The 22,178-nt window shown below is 45.4% G+C and overlaps 2 protein-coding genes across 2 annotated transcripts in view; both read right to left on the bottom strand.

Annotated features, from left to right (window-relative positions):
• Window positions 1-4,346: 4,346 nt before the first annotated feature.
• Window positions 4,347-22,178, bottom strand: part of ARMC5 (armadillo repeat containing 5) — a 44,409-nt gene continuing 26,577 nt past the window's right edge. The window contains exons 3-7 of the mRNA XM_069984788.1: window positions 10,816-10,923; window positions 9,419-10,235; window positions 6,557-7,110; window positions 6,050-6,182; window positions 4,347-5,228 (exon numbers count right to left, since the gene is read on the bottom strand). Of these exons, the coding sequence (XP_069840889.1) occupies window positions 4,472-5,228; window positions 6,050-6,182; window positions 6,557-7,110; window positions 9,419-10,235; window positions 10,816-10,923 (2,369 nt within the window). The 3' untranslated portion in view covers window positions 4,347-4,471. The remainder of the gene's footprint in view (window positions 5,229-6,049; window positions 6,183-6,556; window positions 7,111-9,418; window positions 10,236-10,815; window positions 10,924-22,178) is intronic.
• On the bottom strand, window positions 18,806-21,618 carry LOC138801707 (tigger transposable element-derived protein 1-like). The gene has a single exon (XM_069984789.1). It carries the CDS (start codon window positions 20,500-20,502, stop codon window positions 19,480-19,482), a length of 1,023 nt encoding a protein of 340 aa, XP_069840890.1. The 5' UTR covers window positions 20,503-21,618; the 3' UTR covers window positions 18,806-19,479.

Genomic DNA, 22,178 nt, shown 5'->3' with positions numbered 1-22,178 from the left:
GCCGAACGGACCGCAGGACGGATCTTGGATTAAAAGCAGCTATCCGAAGGTACAAGTGGTTTGGGGGGGGGTCAGATTGTGGGTGCAGAGTCGCTTTAAGTTGGAACAGTCTAAAGATTGGACTTACTCTCCTAAAGTAAACAGGGCTATAGCTAAGCTATCCAAACGTACCATGTTACCTGCTGAGCATGGGTGAAACCTTAAGGACCCAATGGATAGGAGAGTAGAGGTAGCATTTAAAAGATCCTATACCGCGGCTTCCACCCAAGGGGCGGTCGCTATTTTGTCTTTTGAGGTCTCTAGGAGCCTTAGGAGATGGCTGGCTAAAGTCCAGGAGGATCTTGAATCTGGGGTGAACAGGGACAAGGTCCTTTGTTCGTTCAAAAAGGTAAACATGGCTATAGATTTACTTTGTGATGCCATCTCACAAGAGACTAGGTTGGCAGCAAAAACTATGGCTCTGTAAACCTCTGGAAGTCGTGCCCTATGGTTAAAACCTTGGGTTGGTGATACCACCTCAAAATTTTAATTATGCAATTTGGAATTCCAGCCGGGCAGATTGTTTGGCACAGAATTAGATAAATTAATGGAGGACCCATCTGACAAGAAAGGAAAGTTGCTGCCTTTAACATCTTGATTTCGTGGCTGCTAGCTTATAGGTAGATCACCTCAGAGGCTGAAAAGACGTTATCAGTCTAGAGGAAGGAAATTTAACAGAAGAGGTGCAGAAAACAGCAGCCCAAGGACTCCGCCAAGAAGCCAGAATTCTGACGCCAGAAGTATTCCTGTGGGGGGGGGTTAGGGTTAAAATAAACGAAAAATAGGTGTTAAGCATTATTCGCAGTGGCTACGCTCGATTGCCTCTTCCTCCCCCAACATTTCTTGTGTCTTGCTGTCTAGGTCTAGAAAAACATCCAGACCTGGACGAAAAGATTCTCCATCATCTGTCTATAAAAGGCTTTAGATGATGTTCCTCAGTCAGATCTCGGACAAGGAGTTTACTCTCCAGTTTTTCTTGTGACCAAGCCATCTGGAAAGAGGAGACTTATTATAGATCTGCGTTCAACAGATTCATGAAAAAAAAGATTTTATATGGAGAATATAAGGTCCATAAAAGCTATCCTCCAGGAGGGAGGTTTTATGGTGTCTCTAGATCTACAGGATGCATACCTCCACATTCTTATTATGCTGATGTACAGGAAATACTGTTCCGTGGCCGCTATGGCACATGCGGTACCTCCAGAGGGAAGCCCTGGCAGTATGAAATCAAAGAGTAGAAGACCTGGAAACTCTTCACGTCCTGTCTACACAGACAAGACAGTCCCTAACCTGCTTGGGACAGGTAAAGCAAGGAGCATTGATAGCCAAACCTCAGTGGGTCACTATTACCACAGATGCTTCTGGGACAGGTTGGGGTGCTCATCTAGAGGACAGGACAATAGCCGGCACATGGACCGGTCAGGAAATTTCTCTTCCCTCCAATGTGAGAGCTGAGAGCGTTCTTTCTAGCCCTTCTGCATTTTGCTCCTATCATCACGCAGAAAGCAGTAAGAGTCAGGACTTATGGCTTATCTCAACAAGCAGGGAGGTACCATATCTCTATGCATCAGACAATCCAACGGTGGTAGATGCGATAATTCCGTGGATGTTCCAGTTGGAATATGTTTCCCCCCCCATATCTATGATTCCCAGAGTTCTGATGAAAATCAGGCTGGACCAAGCATTGGTGATAATCCTTACGCCCTTCTGGCCAAAAAGATCACCCTTCTCATGAACATAAGCAAGGGGTATTCAGGAAACTGACAATATGCCCGGATCCGATATCTCAGGACAGCTGTCTGTCTCAGGATCTATCCAGCCTCAATCTGACGGCCTGGAGGCTGAGGGGGTCGTATTAGACTCTGAAGGGTTCTCTGAGAAGGTGCTTTGCGTGCTTTCTTATGCCCGTAGCACTGCAACAAATAGCTCTTACACTGAAATTTGGAAGGTTTTCCAGTCTTGGTGTCTCGCTAAACAGATAGATGTCATGAATAGAGTTGATTGAACATCGGAAAATCCTTCCACATTAGATTGCTGATGCCTTCCCGGTCCGTGCAGAAGGAGGAGCGTGCCCAGGGACCGCCTGGAATTTCGGAAGGTTCGGGAATGTTCGAGTTCGATCGACCTAGGATTTTCCAAAGTTCGATCATCTCTAGTCATGAACCTTCACCCCTCAGCTTTTGGGAGTTTCTCATGGAAGGCTTCGATAAGGGTCTTGCACCTAGTTCTATTTAAGTCCAAATCGCGGCTATCTGGGCTCACCTCAACTCAAGACTGTTCCAGATTGTGGAGGTCAAGAACTTGTAGACACCTGGGACTTGTCTTTTGTCCTTAAGGGTACAAACCCACTTGACGTATTTGCTGCGTGAATCAGTCTTAAAAATAAGCAGGCAAAACGCAGGTTGGCTTTATACGATTGTTCTGCGTTAAAATACGCAATTGCGTATTTTTGAAGCGTAAAGCTTGTGTTAGCAAAGCATCAGTTGTTAACAACCTGTGCGAAAAACACATGTAGCTTCATGCTTCAAAAATACGCAATTGCGTATTTTAACACAGAACAATGGTATAAAGCCAACCTGCGTTTTTCCTGCTTATTTTTAAGACTGATTCACGCAGCAAATACGTCAAGTGGGTTTGTACCCTAAATGCTTGTTTCTTCCTCCCTTAGAAGAGGTAGACCCTAAATTTTTTATTTTTAATTCAACGTTGTTGTTGGCCATTACCTCTGCCAAGAGGGTGGGGAAGCTTCAGGCTCTAGGTTCAGCTCCCCCTTATGTGGTTTTTCTTGATGATAAAGTTCTTCTCAGATATCTTCTTAGATTTCTTCCCAAGGTAGCTTATATATAAATATAAATAGGCCTGTGGTGCTTCCGGTTTTTGCTCCTACAGATCCAGTTCAAAATGAAGAAATCTTTTCTTATTAGTCATTTCCAGAGCTGTCAAGATATATTTAGACAGCGTGAGATACTTTTGTAAAGAAGAAATTCTCCTTATTTTGTTTTATGGCAAGAATAAGGGAAAGGCGGCCTCCAAGTCATCAATTTCTAGGTGGATCTGCAACGCTACTGGTCTCTGCTACACTTTAGCTGAACTTTCGCCTCCTGAGTTTACGCGGGCACATTCTACTAGTGGGGCTGAACGGTCTTCGGTGCCTCTGAAGAGCATTTGTCAATCTGGTCGTCTTTGTCAGACACTACAGATTGGACTCCATTCTGTCTGCTAGGACAGCTTTTGCTGTCTGTTCTAAATGTTGCTGTACAGGATAGCCCTCCCATTGGGGACCATACTTGCTAAATCCCCATATGTGGTGATGCAAATAGGATGTAAGGGAAGCTCAAATTGTTAACTTGTTTTCCCTAAGGCCCATTGGCATCACAAGTCTCCCTCCCTGTGTGTTGTATTTGTTGTTTATTAGACTGTGAAGGTTGGGAGGCGGGTTCTATATTATACTTCCTGTAGGAGGGGAATAAAATTGTTGTTAATTACTTTAATTAAATATTCCTTCATCCCAGGGGCCATAATATCCCATAAGTTGTGATGCCAATGAGCCTTATGGAAAAAAAATTAACTTAATTTTAGCTTATGGATTGTGGTGGTATATACAGAACCTCCAGCCTATGGTCATGGTTGGGACTGGGTTGTAAAATTACTTTAATGGTTTTTTGGCAAAAGGGACCGGATGACAGCACTGTATAAAAGGGAGGATGGAGGGGCCATGAATCACCAGATACAGAAACCTCCCTTCTTCAAAAAGAGCAGCTAGGATTGGTCGTGACCAGGTCTTCCAGCTGACAATGACCAGAAACCCACAGCCGGGACAACTAAGAAGGAAACTCACAGCCCAGCCAGACAATTTAGGAGGAAACCCACAGTCGGCACTAAGGAGGAAACAAACAGCCAACTAAGAAGCGGCTCGGTAAGGAGCATTTCATGGTCCTGGGAGTGGCCGCCAGTCTCCACACCTGACCCCAGCGACAGCCCTGAAACCTGAAAGACTTGGAGAAGATGTGTATGAAGGAGGGGAGACACAATCCCTGCTGCAGGGTCTGCAAACCTGGTCAAAATCTCTAGGAAACGTCCGACCTCTGTAACTGCAAACAAAGATTTCTGCACCAAATAGAAACTTTTCTTCTTCTATTGTATCACATCTTTATTTCATGGAATAAAATGGTAAATATTTATAAATCCTGCAACATATCAGGTATATTGGCCCCATGCACACTGTACATATATCACTGTTCAGGAGACAATAATACCATCTGAAGGAGTACCGGAAAAATAAATAAATAAACAAATGAAGCAGCAGACAATGTATAGGATATAAGGTTTATTCCACACCCAATATGGGCTACGCTGGGGACTGGCCCCCGAGGAGTGCTGAGAGGTAGTGCACAGGCCAAGGCACCGTAACATGGCTTCTAGTGTGAGAGGTTCAGCTTCTCTCCTGAACAAGGTCGTGAATGAGTAGGGAGAGCCGCTGCTTGTCCTGAGCTCTCTCACACAGCTGATGGAGGGTCTCTGCCCTCTTCTGTGGGGGGTGAAGCCGTCTCAGTAGGTACGAGCAGCAGTCTCTTCTAAGCTGGGCACTGTCATAAGTCTCTGCAAAGCTGTAAACAGAGGGCAGAGTGTCAAGGCTCAGCACATGGTCCCGCACAGTGGTTTCCAGCACTCTCTGCAGGCCAGGTAACAGGAATCTGCCTGCGGCAGCCAGTGTGTATGCTAGGGGGGAGTGCACCAGCTCTTCTCCGCACACAGCCCTCAGCTCCTGTAGAGTAGGGCACAGGGAGTCCTGGCTGCAGCCATACAGGTAGTGGAGCATGGGCAGGAAGGCACAGGAGGGCACCTCCCGGACATGGACCTCACACTGCTGGGACTCCGCATAGCCACCCTGCAGCATAGCCCTAAAGACGTCACATTTTCTAGACACCACCTCTCTGCTCCCAGGAATACGGTCTCCTTCATCCAAGATAAACACCACATCACTTCGGCCTCCAGATAGAAGCTCCTGGTAAGAGCACTTAGGGGAGGTGACGGGAAGGGCCGGGACTGGGCAATCCTCAGGGCTTAATAAAGAGGAAAGACACTCTGAGGTATGGAAGTAATAAACTGGATCGACAGAAATCATCATGGCTTCTAGAACCAACTGGAGGGCACCTCCGAGCAGCTGCTGCTGGTGAGAAGAGCATTTCCTGAGGAGAAAGAGAGCACAGACATCAAGTTACAGTGTGAACAACTGCATAAGACCAGTCTGTGGGAACCCAGCTACACGCTAAAAGTTCTGACATACATATATATATATATATATATATATATATACTGGCCTTGTATGGCTGTGTGTGTAGAAGTCATTGTAGTTGTGTGTGTATGTATACTGTCACACCTATGTCAGCTGTCCAGCCATATACCTTCACAATAGTGTAAACATTGGAGGATACAGTTGTTTGTTGCTATTGTTCTATGGCTGAAAGAACCTTGTAGCTGTAGTTGTGAACCATGTACCCAATGTTCTTAACAAATATGTACAGGGCCGGGGAGACATCAGATTACTTCCATTCATGGTCATCAGTGGTCTACATAGACATAGAAGCCCATCACCCCCACCCAAACTTACTATAAAGGTCGGGGGTATGTAGCTTTTAGTCAGCCTCAGCTGGAACAGAACTGCTACCTGACCGCTGTGTCCGGCCAGACTGCTGATTCAACTTCTGGGCCACATGACCTTGTGGAGGGGGCTCCCCAGACTGACCTGAACTCATTTTCATCACCGAAGCTAAGTATAATAAACATTTTTCTACTTTTTCATTAATTGTCTAGTCCTTCATTATACAGTATCTAGGTAAAAAATATCCAATTGGATACATGGCCCAAACCACAAACAAAACACCGGTATACTGAAATGTCCACCTGCTATGGCCCCAAACCGTGCAACAAGTCAACTGAGGCACCTATTTACAGGTATGTGCTCAGTACACCACCACGTCTACATACAGCACCAACGCAGAGTAGTTACCTGTAGATGAATGGCAGGCAGAGGGCACACTCCCGTCTTTCATTTGGTGATCCAGAGGCCAACATGTGGGTGATCACCCCAACACCAAAGGGCGACTCAGCCTGAATGCGGAGATTACGGAGAAGTGCGATACCTGCAGAGAAGGGAGAAAAGCGTAACAGTGGTTGAGGAGGTGGGCTGCTGCCACAGGTATATTCAGCGCCCCCATTCACATGCATCCCCCCCCCCAAATCTATAACTGCAGACACACACTCTGCTGTATATAATATCCCCCCTCCACACTCTCCTTTACATTAATACCCCCCCACACACACTGTCCTGTATATTATATCCCCCTCCACGCTCTGCTGTATATTATACCCCCCCCTACACACTGTCCTGTATAGTATATCCCCCCTCCCCTGTATATTATATCCCCCCCCCCCCCCCCCGCTCTCCTGTATATTATATCTCCACCTCCAGTCTATAACTGCACACACTCCCATCTTCACCATCTTGTCCTCTTACCGAGTTCTCTCGCCCTCTCTGGGTTGCGGATTTGCAGATCCCCCGCTGATGGGTCACTGAGGACCAGTCTGGACCTCAGGGTGCAGATACTTCCTGTCCTAATAAAGGATTCCAAGCAGGAGGGGTCGCAGGTCAGACGTTGCAGAAGCCTGGCAGCACGACCTGATGGATGGGGGTGACACATGACATATGTGAAGAGACCCCCCAGTACTGGATAAGACACCAAGGAGGAGATGGAATCTGACAGCTGAGAAAAACGAGAGAGAAGCAGCAGAACTGGGAACTCTGGACCCCAAACTTCAGGCTGAGCAGACCAGGTCCCCAATGGCCACTGGGAGCCCAGGATTTCCTGCACAGGAGACGAACACGGAGTTGAAAAGGAGCTGACAGATCCTGCTCGCCTCTTCTCCAGTCCAGGGGGTTTAGGAGATTCCTCCTGGGAAGATGAGGTCCTGTAGCCGAGTCCTCTAACTGGGGCATCTCCGTGCTCCAGGAACCAGTCTGGTGGGAGCTCATCCAAGCTGCTGATGTACCCTTCCGACAGGAGCCAAGACCTGCAAGACAAAGACACAAACACCATACTGAGAAACTGCTCAAGGGTCACCAGTCTGCTGTGTGAACAAGCCCACAGACACACAGAAGCCAGATGCAAAAGGGAACAGACTGCAGCGGGGTCACCAGTCTGTGTGAACAAGGCCATAGACACACAGAAGCCAGATGCAAAAGGGAACAGACTGCAGCGGGGTCACCAGTCTGTGTGAACAAGGCCATAGACACACAGAAGCCAGATGCAAAAGGGAACAGACTGCAGCGGGGTCACCAGTCTGTGTGAACAAGGCCATAGACACACAGAAGCCAGAAGCGGCAGGGAACAGGTTTAAGCAGGGTCACCAAACAGCATTTTTCTCAACATGCTTTTGACAAGGGGGCCTGGCTTACCAAACGTGTGTGTGGGGTGGGATAGCGGAAGGGATTGGTTATCCTGACCTTTTAGGAGGTATGTTTTTAGACTTACATTGTTGCCAGAGGCTATATACCTTAATTTACCCAAAAGTTAAAACTTAAAGCGTCTCTGTACCCACAATCTGACCCCCCCCCCCCCCCCAAAACCACTTGTACCTTCGGATAGCTGCTTTTAATCCAAGATCTGTCCTGGGGTCCGTTCGGCAGGGGATGCAGTTATTGTCCTAAAAACAACTTTTAATCCGGCAGCGCTGTGTCTAACGGCCGGGGCTTACACTTGTATATGCATTAGGCTGGCACCACCTCTCAGTCCTTCCTCCCCACCCTCGTCATCATTAGGAATGATCCAGGAACATTTACTGTTGTTTGAGCTTTGCACAGGTGTCTTAACGATCCAGCCCATGTTCATTATACACACAGGTGGGGAATAGGAGGCAATCTGCCTGGAGCATTACTAATGATGATGAGTTCTGCAGCAATGGTGTCTCTAGGATGTGTATCAAAAGCTGGGGTTAACTTCACCTCCAGGTATTATAATAGCTCCTTAGAGTGCTCAGGCATCACAAGAGATCTCATATGTTAAGTCTTTGTGGTTCTCTGCGGTATTACCACAATAGAAGAGATACCACTATCAGTTAAAATTGACTAATAATAATAGGGAGGTGTATTACTCCGATCGAGTCCTAGTCTGGGGTGCTTTGCGCTCGTGTACCTAAGCTGTTCCGGCTCAACCGGGGTTAATTAGCTTGACAACCTGGTGATCGGACTGTCCCGTAGCACGGGAGGACAGACTGATCCGCTCGACAGGAGTGTTCCCCCGCAATGGGTTTGACCCAGAGTATCCCCCACTTATAGCCGATCACTTTGATAAAGTCAGAGCATCTGATGAAACTAGTTACAATAGGCTTGGCACTTTTTAGACTAGGTATACCGTTCAATGCAATGAGATAGTAAAATCAGATAGAGGTTGAACTAGCTGCAGAAGGGGGATACTCTGGGTCAAACCCATTGCGGGGGAACACTCCTGTCGAGCGGATCGGTCTGTCCTCCCGTGCTACGGGACAGTCCGATCACGCTGGTTGTCAAGCTAATTAACCCCGGTTGAGCCGGGACAGCTTTAGGTACACGAGCCCAGAGCACCCCAGACTGGGACTCGATCGGAGTAATACACCTCCCTATTATTATTAGTCAATTTTAACTGATAGTGGTATCTCTTCTATTGCGGTAATACCGCAGAGAACCACAAAGACCAAATACATCAAAGACTTAACATATGAGATCTCTTGTGATGCCTGAGCACTCCAAGGAGCTATTATAATACCTGGAGGTGAAGTTAACCCCAGATACACATCCTAGAGACACCACTGCTGCAGAACTGTTCCCTTCTGAATAACGCATACAGTGTTCAAAGCATAATACACGCAACGGTAAACCAGATATACCTATTTTAATAGAGCACTGTAAATACACATTGTACACTGGGGCTTATTTTAAACAGATTTCAATAAACGTTAAGTTATAACTTTTGGGTAAATGAAGGTATATTGCCTCTGGCAACAATGTATGGGGTGGGAGAGCGGACGGTGTGATGAAGAGGTCTGGTTTAGCAGTTGGGGGTGGGCAGTTGTGTGATGAAAAGCTGTGGTAACTGTGTGATGAAGGGATGTAGCGCTCCCCCCCCCCCCCCTTATATATCACCATAACTAGCACTGGACCATTGGGTGCTATGGGGAAAGAAGTTGAATCCAGTAGAACAGCCGATCATATATAAAGTAAAATGGCGCAGACCACAACAGCTTCCCACACCACGCATTACTATTTCCCCAGATGTCCGGCAGACAGCAGTCACCACCTCCACCTGCCCCATAAGTCAAGACATCAGCTGTCCCCCAGCCTTACCTCAAACTCTCCTCCGAGGTTCCCTCTTGTTCGCTCTTCTTTTTGAGCTCTGTTGGGAAATCAAAAGAAGCAGATCCCTGATCCTCTTCTGCATCCACCACCTCCTGCACATAGGACGCCTCCCCCAATTCTTTTGTAGCCCACACAATTTCCTCTAATTTTTTTGCTAACAAAGGTGCAAGTCCTCTGGAGCCGAGCATGGCGAGAGCGGTAGTGTCATGGCAGTAGTGCAGAAAGGCAGTGGTTATCTTGTGGTGAACAGCACGATAGTGATGGCTGCGCAGGAGATCTAGAAGAAGTTCCAGTCCTCCCAGTTCTCTTACTCTACGACGGTTCAGCGCCTCCCGGCAGCACAGACATAATGATCTCACAAGAGGAATACACCGAGTGGGGGCCTCCAGCAAGGTCCTGACCTCCGCCATGAGGAGCTCAATGGTGCCGGCATTACCGAGCATAGGCCGCAAGGCTCCCTGGTTACAGAGATTGGACAGAGTGCCAAGGGCCGCCTGGCGCACACATGTTTTCATGGCCTCTCCACTGGTAAGTGTCACCAAGGTGGGTACAGCAAGACTTAGCTGTTCAGCACAGTCCAGAGAACAGCCTCGGCTCAGCTCACACATGGCCCGCACAGCAGCGCACACCAACTCTGGGTCTGGAGACGTCAGCATCTGGACACACGGGGCCAGGCCACCCTGCTGACAGATGGAAGCGCGATGTGCTGGAGAATCCCCCAGAATACGGAGCGCTCGCAGACAGCTCTGCTTACAGCCACTGTCCTGGCAACTCTGTAAAATCTGCACCAAAGTAGACACTGCGCCTATAAGAAGAAAAGATAAAAGGAGTGAGACATAAGGCACAAACAGGAGGCTAGAAGTAAAGGGAAACACAAAGCTTGTGGAGAGAAGATATGGAGACCTATCTGGCACCTTATCTGTTACATAAGTCGTCTTGTATACAGGAGGGCTTTATAATGTAGTTATAGCCTGCGTGTTACGCCCTGTGGTGTTCTGCTGATACTGCATTTCTTTTCTAGTGCATTTCATAAATAAAAGTAAAGAGTGGCCAAACACTCAGCCAGGCAATTACCTATGACGTCTTCCATCCTGATGACGTTACCTGACCTCAGCTACAGCCATCACAATAATAACTATGACCATAGACGTCCTCCACCCTGATGACATTTCTCCAATCTCCGCTACATCCAGATATCATTACCGATGCGATTTGAAGAGACCAGCACCAAGGATATTCTTACAGTGAGGGATTAGTGCAATGTTGATATTGGAGCCAATTAGCTGAGGACAGGTGAGCAGACGTTGCATGCTTCTATATATGAGGGCTTCTGGAAGGCCTAAAACTCAGCATCAGTCTGTACTAGGATGGGGTTAGCCACTCACCTGACTGGTGGATGAGGACACTGTTCTGTGGGTCTAGAGCCAGGTTTCCCAGAGCCCTGGAGACCCTGTTCCATATGGAATCTATGCACACAGACTGCAGGATGCAAACTGCAAGAGAGCAAAACAAGCTATGAGGTCCAACTTCCTGCACTTCACAAGCTCAGGAAAGACTCAGACTCTTCTTACTGTATAAAACATTTCTCTAAACACTGGAAGCACAGACAGATATATGACGGGTCCCATGTGTCTCCTGACCTCTATATAACAGTATCAGCAGTCTGGAAGCACAGACAGATATATGACGGGTCCCATGTGTCTCCTGACCTCTATATAACAGTATCAGCAGTCTGGAAGCACAGACAGATATATGACGGGTCCCATGTGTCTCCTGACCTCTATATAACAGTGTCAGCAGTCTGGAAGCACAGACAGATATATGACGGGTTCCATGTGTCTCCTGACCTCTATATAACAGGGTCAGCAGTCTGGAAGCACAGACAGATATATGACGGGTCCCATGTGTCTCCTGACCTCTATATAACAGTGTCAGCAGTCTGGAAGCACAGACAGATATATGACAGGTCCCATGTGTCTCCTGACCTCTATATAACAGTATCAGCAGTCTGGAAGCACAGACAGATATATGACGGGTCCCATGTGTCTCCTGACCTCTATATAACAGTGTCAGCAGTCTGGAAGCACAGACAGATATATGACAGGTATCATGTGTCTCCTGACCTCTATATAACAGTGTCAGCAGTCTGGAAGCACAGACAGATATATGACGGGTCCCATGTGTCTCCTGACCTCTATATAACAGTGTCAGCAGTCTGGAAGCACAGACAGATATATGACAGGTATCATGTGTCTCCTGACCTCTATATAACAGTATCAGCAGTCTGGAAGCACAGACAGATATATGACAGGTATCATGTGTCTCCTGACCTCTATATAACAGTATCAGCAGTCTGGAAGCACAGACAGATATATGACAGGTATCATGTGTCTCCTGACCTCTATATAACAGTATCAGCAGTCTGGAAGCACAGACAGATATATGACAGGTCCCATGTGTCTCCTGACCTCTATATAACAGTGTCAGCAGTCTGGAAGCACAGACAGATATATGACAGGTATCATGTGTCTCCTGACCTCTATATAACAGTATCAGCAGTCTGGAAGCACAGACAGATATATGACAGGTATCATGTGTCTCCTGACCTCTATATAACAGTATCAGCAGTCTGGAAGCACAGACAGATATATGACAGGTCCCATGTGTCTCCTGACCTCTATATAACAGTGTCAGCAGTCTGGAAGCACAGACAGATATATGACAGGTATCATGTGTCTCCTGACCTCTATATTACAGGGTCAGCAGTCTGGAAGCACAGACAGATATATGACGGGTCCCATGTGTCTCCTGACCTCTATATAACAGTATCAGCAGTCTGGAAGCACAGACAGATATATGAGGGGTTCCATGTGTCTCCTGACCTCTATATAACAGTGTCAGCAGTCTGGAAGCACAGACAGATATATGAGGGGTCCCATGTGTCTCCTGACCTCTATATAACAGTGTCAGCAGTCTGGAAGCACAGACAGATATATGAGGGGTCCCATGTGTCTCCTGACCTCTATATAACAGTATCAGCAGTCTGGAAGCACAGACAGATATATGAGGGGTCCCATGTGTCTCCTGACCTCTATATAACAGTGTCAGCAGTCTGGAAGCACAGACAGATATATGACGGGTCCCAGGTGTCTCCTGACCTCTATATAACAGTGTCAGCAGTCTGGAAGCACAGACAGATATATGACAGGTATCATGTGTCTCCTGACCTCTATATAACAGTGTCAGCAGTCTGGAAGCACAGACAGATATATGACAGGTATCATGTGTCTCCTGACCTCTATATAACAGGGTCAGCAGTCTGGAAGCACAGACAGATATATGACAGGTATCATGTGTCTCCTGACCTCTATATAACAGGGTCAGCAGTCTGGAAGCACAGACAGATATATGACAGGTATCATGTGTCTCCTGACCTCTATATAACAGGGTCAGCAGTCTGGAAGCACAGACAGATATATGACGGGTCCCAGGTGTCTCCTGACCTCTATATAACAGTGTCAGCAGTCTGGAAGCACAGACAGATATATGACGGGTCCCAGGTGTCTCCTGACCTCTATATAACAGTATCAGCAGTCTGGAATGTGAACTTCCTATTTAAACATTCTCCTTAAGGAAAGGTGGTCTCTGCATCACGACCTCTGGGAGCCCCCTTCAATATTTCAACTAAGGAAAACTTTGGGCAATGTACTACCCTGTGTATACACTATATTATACACTACTCTGTATCAGTATATACTATATTATACCCTACCCTGTATATACACTACCCTGTATCAGTATATACTATATTATACCCTACCCTGTATCAGTATATACTATATTATACCCTTCCCTGTATATACACTACTCTGTATCAGTATATACTATATTATATCCTACCTTGTATATACATTATATTACACCATATCCTGTATCAGTATATACTGTATTATACCCTACCCTGTATATACTATATTATACCCTACCCTGTATATACACTACCCTTTATCAGTATATACTGTATTATACCCTACCCTGTATATACTATATTATACCCTACCCTGTATATACACTACCCTGTATCAGTATATACTATATTATACCCTAACCTGTATCAGTATACACTATATTATACCCTACCTTGTATATACACTATATTACACCATATCCTGTATCAGTATATACTATATTATACCCTACCCTGTACCTGTATATACTGTATTATACCCTACCCTGTATCAGTATATACTGTATTATACCCTACCCTGTATACACTATATTATACCCTACCCTGTATCAGTATATACTGTATTATACCCTACACTGTATACACTATATTATAACCTATCCTGTACCTGTATATAAATTATACACTACCCTGTATATATACTATATTATAACCTACCCTGTATCAGCATATACTACATTATACCCTACCCTGTATATACACTATATTAAACCCCTACACTGTATATACACTATATTATACCCTACCCTGTATACACTATATGATACACTACCCTGTATATATTAGATTATACACTATCCTATATATACTACACTGCTCAAAAACATGCAGGGACCCCTCAGACAACCCCTCCTATATGTGATTGAATGAAATCTTCTCAACGATACTTTGGGATCTCCTCCCAAACTTGGACTAAAGCAGCTGCCAACTCCTGGACAGTCTGTGCTGCATTGTGACATTGGTGGATGGAGGAGAGATGATGTCCCCGATGTGCTCAATGGGATTCAGGGGAACGGTGAGGAGCACAGGGGGCCCCAGTGGTGAATTTACCAATCCTGGTGTTCTCTGGTAAATTCCGAGCGTTCTGCAGGGTGTTGGGCTGTGAGCACAACTCCCATCTGTGGACGTCTGGGCCCTCATACCGTCCTCATGGAGTCGATGTCCAACTGTTGGTGCAGACACATGGACATTTGTGGCTGCTGGAGGACTCTGTGCAGAGCTCTGGCAGTGCTCCTCCTGTTCCTCCTTTCACAAAGGCGAAGTTAGCGGTCCTGCTGCTGGGTTGTTGCCTCCTACGGCCTCCTCCATGTCTCCTGGTAGCCTTCCGCCTCTGGACACTACGCTGACAGACACAGCAAGCCTTCTTGCCACGGCTTGCATTGATGTGCCATCCTGGATGAGCTGCACTACCTGAGCCACCTGTGTGGGTTGCAGAGTCCGTCTCCTGCTATCACAAGTGTGAAAGCAACAACATTCAAAAGTGACCAAAACATCAGCCAGAAAGCCTCGGGAGTGAGAAGGGGTGTGTGCTCCCCCCCTGCAGGACCCTCCGCTATTGAGGGGGTCTTGCTGACAGTGAGTGTCATACCCTACTTACTACGTACGTGTGTGTGTGTGTGTGTATATACACATATATATATATATTATATACACACCCTACTTACTACGTACGTGTGTGTGTGTGTGTGTATATACACATATATATATATATTATATACACACCCTACTTACTACGTACGTGTGTGTGTGTGTGTATATACACATATATATATATATTATATACACACCCTACTTACTACGTGTGTGTGTGTGTATATATATATATATATATATATATATATATATATATATATATATATATATATATATATATATATATTATACACACACACACACACACAGGAAGTGAGCAGGGTATATATATATATATACACACATACAGGCAGTGAGCGGGGTATATATATATATATATATATATATATATATATATATATATATATATATATGTATATACACACACACAATCACAGAGGTAGTGAGCGGGGTATATATATACACACATACAGGCAGTGAGCGGGGGCAGTGTGTGGGGTATATATATATATATATATATATATATATATATATATATATATATATATATATATACACACACACACACACACACACACACAATCACAGAGGTAGTGAGCGGGGTATATATATATATGAGTCCAATCAAGAAGAAAAACAGTACCAGCCAGCACTACTGGAGTCACAGGCGATTACGCTCACCTTGCCAATGGATTAATGGAAGCTGGGAGTAACTTTAGCAAATGCTCAATCGGAGTAAACAAAGAAGCCAACACAATGTCCAACAATAGTAGAAGGATAGAAAACCGCGGCACTCACCAGATGCTAATCTTCTTGGTTTATTGTAGCCATAAATGCAGGAATTCAATCCGACAGGTGAGGGAGGACGTACATATGGCGCATATCAGGCGACGGACCGTTTTGCGCGCAAGCGCACTTCGTCACGGCTGACACGTCATCACGTCTGCCAGTCTTTTAAATAGATACAAGTGCGGACAAACACAGGTGTAACATTATTAAAATTAAGACACACAGAAATAAAAACATTAAAGGAAGGCAAGAAACTCATTCCTATCGTTCAGTCCAAGCGGACCTGTAGCATTACACAAAGAAATGAGGAAAGCTTCTCTTTTTAACCCCTTAACGACATCAGGCGTAAATTTACGCCCTGATGCCGGTAAGGGAGTTCAGAGCAGGGCCGCGCGGCGACCCCGCTCTGAACCGCGGCGGTCCCGGGTGCCGCGTGTAGCCCGGGACCGCAGGTATTAGCGGGCACGGTCCGATCGCCGTACCCGCTAATACAGTAATCAGATGCAGCTGTCAAACATGACAGCTGCATCCGATTACCGGATTCAGCCGTTCCCTGGTGTCTAGTGGAGGAGATCGCTCCTCCGGGATGTTATCCCGGAGGAGCGATCTCCGTTTCTGAAGCCGACCGGGGACCGCTCCAAGATGGCGCCGTCCCCGGCTCGGCACTCGTTTACTTACGGCTGCAGCAGCTGAAAGCAAACGAGTGCCGATCTCATGGATCTCTGCAGCATATCTATGAGAGATCAAAGCACTTATACTAGAAATCCCCTAGGGGGGAATAACCCCAACCCCAGGGGGGAATAACACTAACCCCAGGGGGGAATAACCCTAACCCCAGGAGGAATAACCCCAACCCCAGGGGGGAATAACCCTAACCCCAGGAGGAATAACCCCAACCCCAGGGGGGAATAACCCTAACCCCAGGAGGAATAACCCCAACCCCAGGGGGGAATAACCCCAACCCCAGGGGGGAATAACCCCAACCCCAGGGGGGAATAACCCTAACCCCAGGAGGAATAACCCCAACCCCAGGGGGGAATAACCCTAACCCCAGGGGGGCTTCTAGTATAAGTGTTAAAGTAAAAAAAAAAGTGTTGTTAATAGTAAAAAGCCCCCTCCCCTAATAAAAGTCTGAATCACCCCCCTTTTCCCAGGTTATAAATAAAAGTAAACAAATAAATAAATAAATAAATAAACATGTTTGCTATCGCCGCGTGCGTAATCGCCTGAACTATTAATTAATCACATTCCTGATCTCGTACGGTAAACGGCGTCAGCGCAAAAAAATCCCGAAGTGCAAAATTGCGCATTTTTGGTCGCATCAAATCCAGAAAAATTGTAATAAAAAGCGATCAAAAAGTCGTATATGCGCAATCAAGGTACCAATAGAAAGATCACATCATGGCGCAAAAAATGACATCTGACACAGCCGCATAGACCAAAGGATAAAAGCGCTATAAGCCGGGGAATGGAGCGATTGTAAGGAACGTATATTTGTTGACAATGGTTTAAATTTTTTACAGGCCATCAGATACAATATAAGTTATACATGTTACATATCGTTTTAATCGTAACGACTTGAGGAACATATATAACAAGTCAGTTTAACCCCAGGGCGAATGGCGTAAAAACACATACCCCCCAAATAAACAAAATGCTTTTTTTTTTTCAATTTCACCACACTTTGAATTTTTTTCTGGTTTCGCAGTGTACTTTATGCAAAAATTCAGCCTGTAATTGCAAAGTACAATTAGTGACGCAAAAAATAAGGGCTCATGTAGGTTTCTAGGTGGAAAAATGCAAGTGCTATGGCCTTTGATGCACAAGGAGGAAAAAACTAAAACGCAAAAATCGAAATTGGCTCTGTCCTTAAAGGGTTAATAACAGCTTATGTAGATCGGTGCCTCGGTTTCCTGGAACCACTCTTTCGAGGCCAATGAATTTTAAGTTACTGACATCGCTGTTGTGTGTGGATCTCATGGGCTCAATGAACCTCGCTGCCCCTTTGCCTGTGCGTACCGAGGTACAGTGCTCACGGAATCTGACCTGCAATTGTCTTTGTTTTTCCAATATAAAAAAGATGGCAGCTACAGAAGATTATACACGACTAGAGTGGACCTACACGTGATAAATTGCCTTATGTTCCAGTTCACACCACCTATATTCACAAAACTCAAAGCCGCATTATGTTTACAATGTGCACAATTGTAACATTTTTTATTTCCCATAGGACTGCTACATAACCAATTGCTCTTATTTTCATTCAAAGGTTTGTTACTTTTTAATTGGTCTCCTATTGTTTCTTCTAAAAGTTATTAAAGGTTTTTTAGGGATAGGATCTCCTTCCAGTACATACAAATATTTCAAGATGGTTTTTTTCAGGAACGCATTCATGGGTGAATTAAGAGAATGAAAAACAGAATCTTCTGCTGTCACTCTCTGTTGAGCCTTACAGAGCCTACACAAAGGTTTGAGTCACCTGAGATAGAGTTCCAAGATAAAGGGGGGGGGGGGAATCTACTTTCACCCCTCACTTGAACAAGGGGGGGCATTGGAGGTTTTTTCCAATCTGGTGCAGCAAGTTAAGGTGTTAATGTACCCTAAAGCAGAAAGCAACCTGTCCCCCGGGGAACAAAGAGCCTTGAAATGGCTCCGTAGCAGACCAGACCTCCTAATTAGAAGGGCTGATAAGGGGGTCTGTACTGTCGTGTTGTCTGCTCTTGACTATGCTCGAGAAGCTAAACGTCAATTGAGCGACACCACAACATATTGTCAACTCTCCAGTGACCAAACTATGAAAATAATGGATAAACTTAGATCATTGCTCAGAGCAAGTGTAGAGAGTAACTTCATTTCAGAGTGTACAGCAAATAAATTAATTCCTGACTTCCCCAAATGGTACTATTTGCCTAAAATACATAAGTCGCTGACCCGATCATCGCTACAATTGGGCGACCGGGGGGTCGGGTCAGCGACTTATGTATTTTAGGCAAATAGACCGAGCTGCTGTCTAAGTATATCGATTGGCTCTTGAGGCCATTACTCACCTCCATCCCCACCAATCTTAGGGACACAAAACACTTGAGGCCCTTTTCCACCAACAGATCTGACGACAGATTATCTGCCAAAGATTTGAAGCCAAACCCAGGAACAGACTATAATCAGAGAACAGGTCAGAAAGGAAAGATTGGGATTTCTCCTCTTTTCAAATCCACTCCTGGGTTTGACTTCAAATCTTTGGCAGATAATCTGTCGCCAGATCTGTTGGTGGAATATGGGCCTTTACTCTCTGTACTGGAATCCTGCGAGTGGCAACCAGGGTACAACCTGGTCTCTCTGGATATTGAGAGTTTATATACTCGAATACCACATGCACAAGGTATTGAGGCAGTACAGGAGTTTTTGGCCGACAATGAGAAATCTGCCGGCTTCTGTAATTTTGTATGTGAGGCACTAAATTTAATTTTATCTAACAATACCTTCCAATATGAAAAAGCCTGGTATAAACAAATGGTCTTTAAGTTTCTTAGATGTGAATATTTATACAGGTGGTCCTCGACTTACGACGTTGATCCGTTCTTGCGCGGCGTCGTAAACCGAATTTCGACGTAAGTGGGATCATACATTCATACAGTACTGTACCATAATAAGAGTACTGTGCTGTAAACACTTAGCCTATCCTAACACCTACTGTATGCTAACACAGTACCCTAAGTATCAATAAACACATAGGTACAGTAAAATGTTGTGCAGTATGTTTAATGATACAGTATTAAAGAGTGTACAGTACTGTAATGAAAAAAACAGTACATATGTACTGTACTGTAACAAAGAGAACAGTACTGTAAGTACTTTAACAGTAATAAACAGTGTACAGTACTGTACAGTAAGAAAAAAAAATTCTAAAGCGAGAAGAGGCTTATTGGAAGGAAGCTGCAGAAGGTGCTGGAGATACTGGGGCAGGTAAGTCAAGAGGGGCAGCTGAGGCAGAGGGTACAGGTACAGGATCTGTTGCAGGCCTCTCAGCAGTCTTGAAGTACTGCTGCAGGTTAGTCTGGAAGGAGACCATCTTCTTCTCCTCTAAGATCTCCTTGTAACATCTAAGGGAATCCATGACTCCTCTGGCAACACTACTGTACCTCTCCATGTTGGGATCCTCAGCCTCAAACTTAGACAACCCTTCTTCAACCAGGGCAAACCCTCTTGCCAATCCCTGCCTTGTGAATCTCTTGGGTTCTGGGGTTGGCATGTCTTCCTCTTCCTTTATGATTTGCTTCTCCAGCTGTATAAGGTCCTCAGCAGATAACTCCTCTCCATGAGATGCCAGTAGCTCTGTGACATCCTCCTCCTCCAGATTCATTGTCCTACTCATAGCAACAACGTTCTGTATGACACTAGTCACTGACTCTTGAACCTCTGTGACATCAGTCACAAACTGGGGACACAGTTTTTTCCACACACCATTCATACTGGTCTGCTTCACCTCATCCCAGGAATCAGCAATGTTCTGCACAGCATCAAGGATGTTGTATTTTTTCCAAAAGTCCTTTAGAGTCAAGTCCTTATTCTTTTCAGTTGCTTGTAAAGCATTGCCAATGACCCTTCGGGGGTAGTAGGCCTTGAATGTAGCAATGACTCCTTGGTCTATAGGCTGTATTAGAGCAGTGGTATTAGGTGGAAGGTAAACCACCTTTACATTAGGGTGAAAGTCATCCACATCAGCAGGGTGTTCAGGGGCATTGTCCAGAATGAGCAACACCTTAAAGGGGATATCCTTGGAGGTACAGTAGCGCTCCATGCTTCCCACAAAATAGTTGTTGAACCAGTCCTCAAACACTGCAAGTGTCACCCATGCCTTCCTGTTAGACTTCCAGATGACTGGTAGTTGAGCCTTAGAAATGCCCCTGAGTGCCCTGGGATTCTCAGCCTGATACACCAGCATGGGCTTCAGTTTGTAGTCACCAGCAGCATTGCCTCCAAGAAGCAAAGTCAGTCTCTCCTTGCTGACCTTATGACCTGGTGCTGACTTCTCCTCCTTGGAGATGTACGTGCGGTTAGGCAAGCGTTTCCAGAACAAGCCTGTCTCATCCACATTAAACACTTGTTGGGCACAGTAATCCCCCTCCGCAATTATCTGAGCCAGTGCTTTAGGAAACTCTCACTTTCACTTTCTTCTCCCCTTTCTCTTTTCAGCGCCCCAAACAATCGCCGAGCCTTCTCCTGAATGACCATAAGGCTCACAGGGATACGGCGTTGGTTTTGGTATTCCAACCACAGCACCAGCAATCTCTCCATCTCAATGATAAGCCCACTGCGCTGCTTTGTTATCACTGTGGCTTTCATAGGAGCAGATCCTTTCACATGTTCAAGAATACGATCTTTATCCTTGATAATCGTAGCGACAGTCGAACGACTAAGTCCTAATGACCGACCAATGTCTGTCGCTGTTTCCCCTTATCATATCTCTTTATGATATCTAATTTCACCTCCATGGTGATAGCCTTCCTTTTCTTTGATGCACTGGCATCAGCAGAGTCTGGCTTAGGTTTGGGAGCCATAATGCAGGGCGTTATAGCAGCCAGGAGACTCGTTTTTCTCAGTCTGGAACCTGTCACTGTATAGTATAGTACAGTACTGTACTGTATTCTTCCGCCACTGCACGTACTCGACTTACGACGGAACCGCGTAGGTCGGAACAAGGCGTCGTAACAAAGCGTTGTAACCACGAAACGTCGTAACTCGAGACCGTCGTAACCCGAGGACCACCTGTATTGAGAATGACACCATTTGTACAGAAGGTTACCGCAAAGCTACTGCGAGCAATGCTTATTTACATTTCAACAGTTCACACCCTCAGGCAGTGACAGAAGCAATCCCTTACCGTCAACTAATTAGATTAAAACGTATTAACAGTAACCCAACAACTTACCAGAAACAAGCCACTGAACTGAAAGATAGACTCCTTAGAGGAGGATATCCAGAAAGCAGAAAAAAGAGCCGCAAAGATCTCTAGAGAGTCATCGACTCACAAAAGAAAACAGACATTTGTATGTACTGGAAGGAGATCCTACCCCTAAAAAACCTTTAATAACTTTTAGAAGAAACACCACAATAGGAGACCAATTAAAAAGTAACAAACCTTTGAATAAAAATAAGAGCAATTGGTTATGTAGCAGTCCTATGGGAAATAAAAAATGTTACAATTGTGCACATTGTAAACATAATGCGGCTTTGAGTTTTGTGAATATAGGTGGTGTGAACTGGAACATAAGGCAATTTATCACGTGTAGGTCCACTCTAGTCGTGTATAATCTTCTGTAGCTGCCATCTTTTTTATATTGGAAAAACAAAGACAATTGCAGGTCAGATTCCGTGAGCACTGTACCTCGGTACGCACAGGCAAAGGGGCAGCGAGGTTCATTGAGCCCATGAGATCCACACACAACAGCGATGTCAGTAACTTAAAATTCATTGGCCTCGAAAGAGTGGTTCCAGGAAACCGAGGCACCGATCTACATAAGCTGTTATTAAAAAGAGAAGCTTTCCTCATTTCTTTGTGTAATGCTACAGGTCCGCTTGGACTGAACGATAGGAATGAGTTTCTTGCCTTCCTTTAAT

This window comes from Dendropsophus ebraccatus, chromosome 9 (assembly GCF_027789765.1).
Source record: "Dendropsophus ebraccatus isolate aDenEbr1 chromosome 9, aDenEbr1.pat, whole genome shotgun sequence".
NCBI lineage: Eukaryota > Metazoa > Chordata > Amphibia > Anura > Hylidae > Dendropsophus > Dendropsophus ebraccatus.
The sequence above is the reverse complement of the archived record's forward strand: the minus strand, read 5'-3'. Positions and strand labels throughout refer to the sequence as shown.

Bases quoted from the DNA above. Each gene is read 5' to 3' on its own strand.
- LOC138801707 (XM_069984789.1), bottom strand. From the start codon at position 20,502: ATGCTGGTGTATCAGGCTGAGAATCCCAGGGCACTCAGGGGCATTTCT.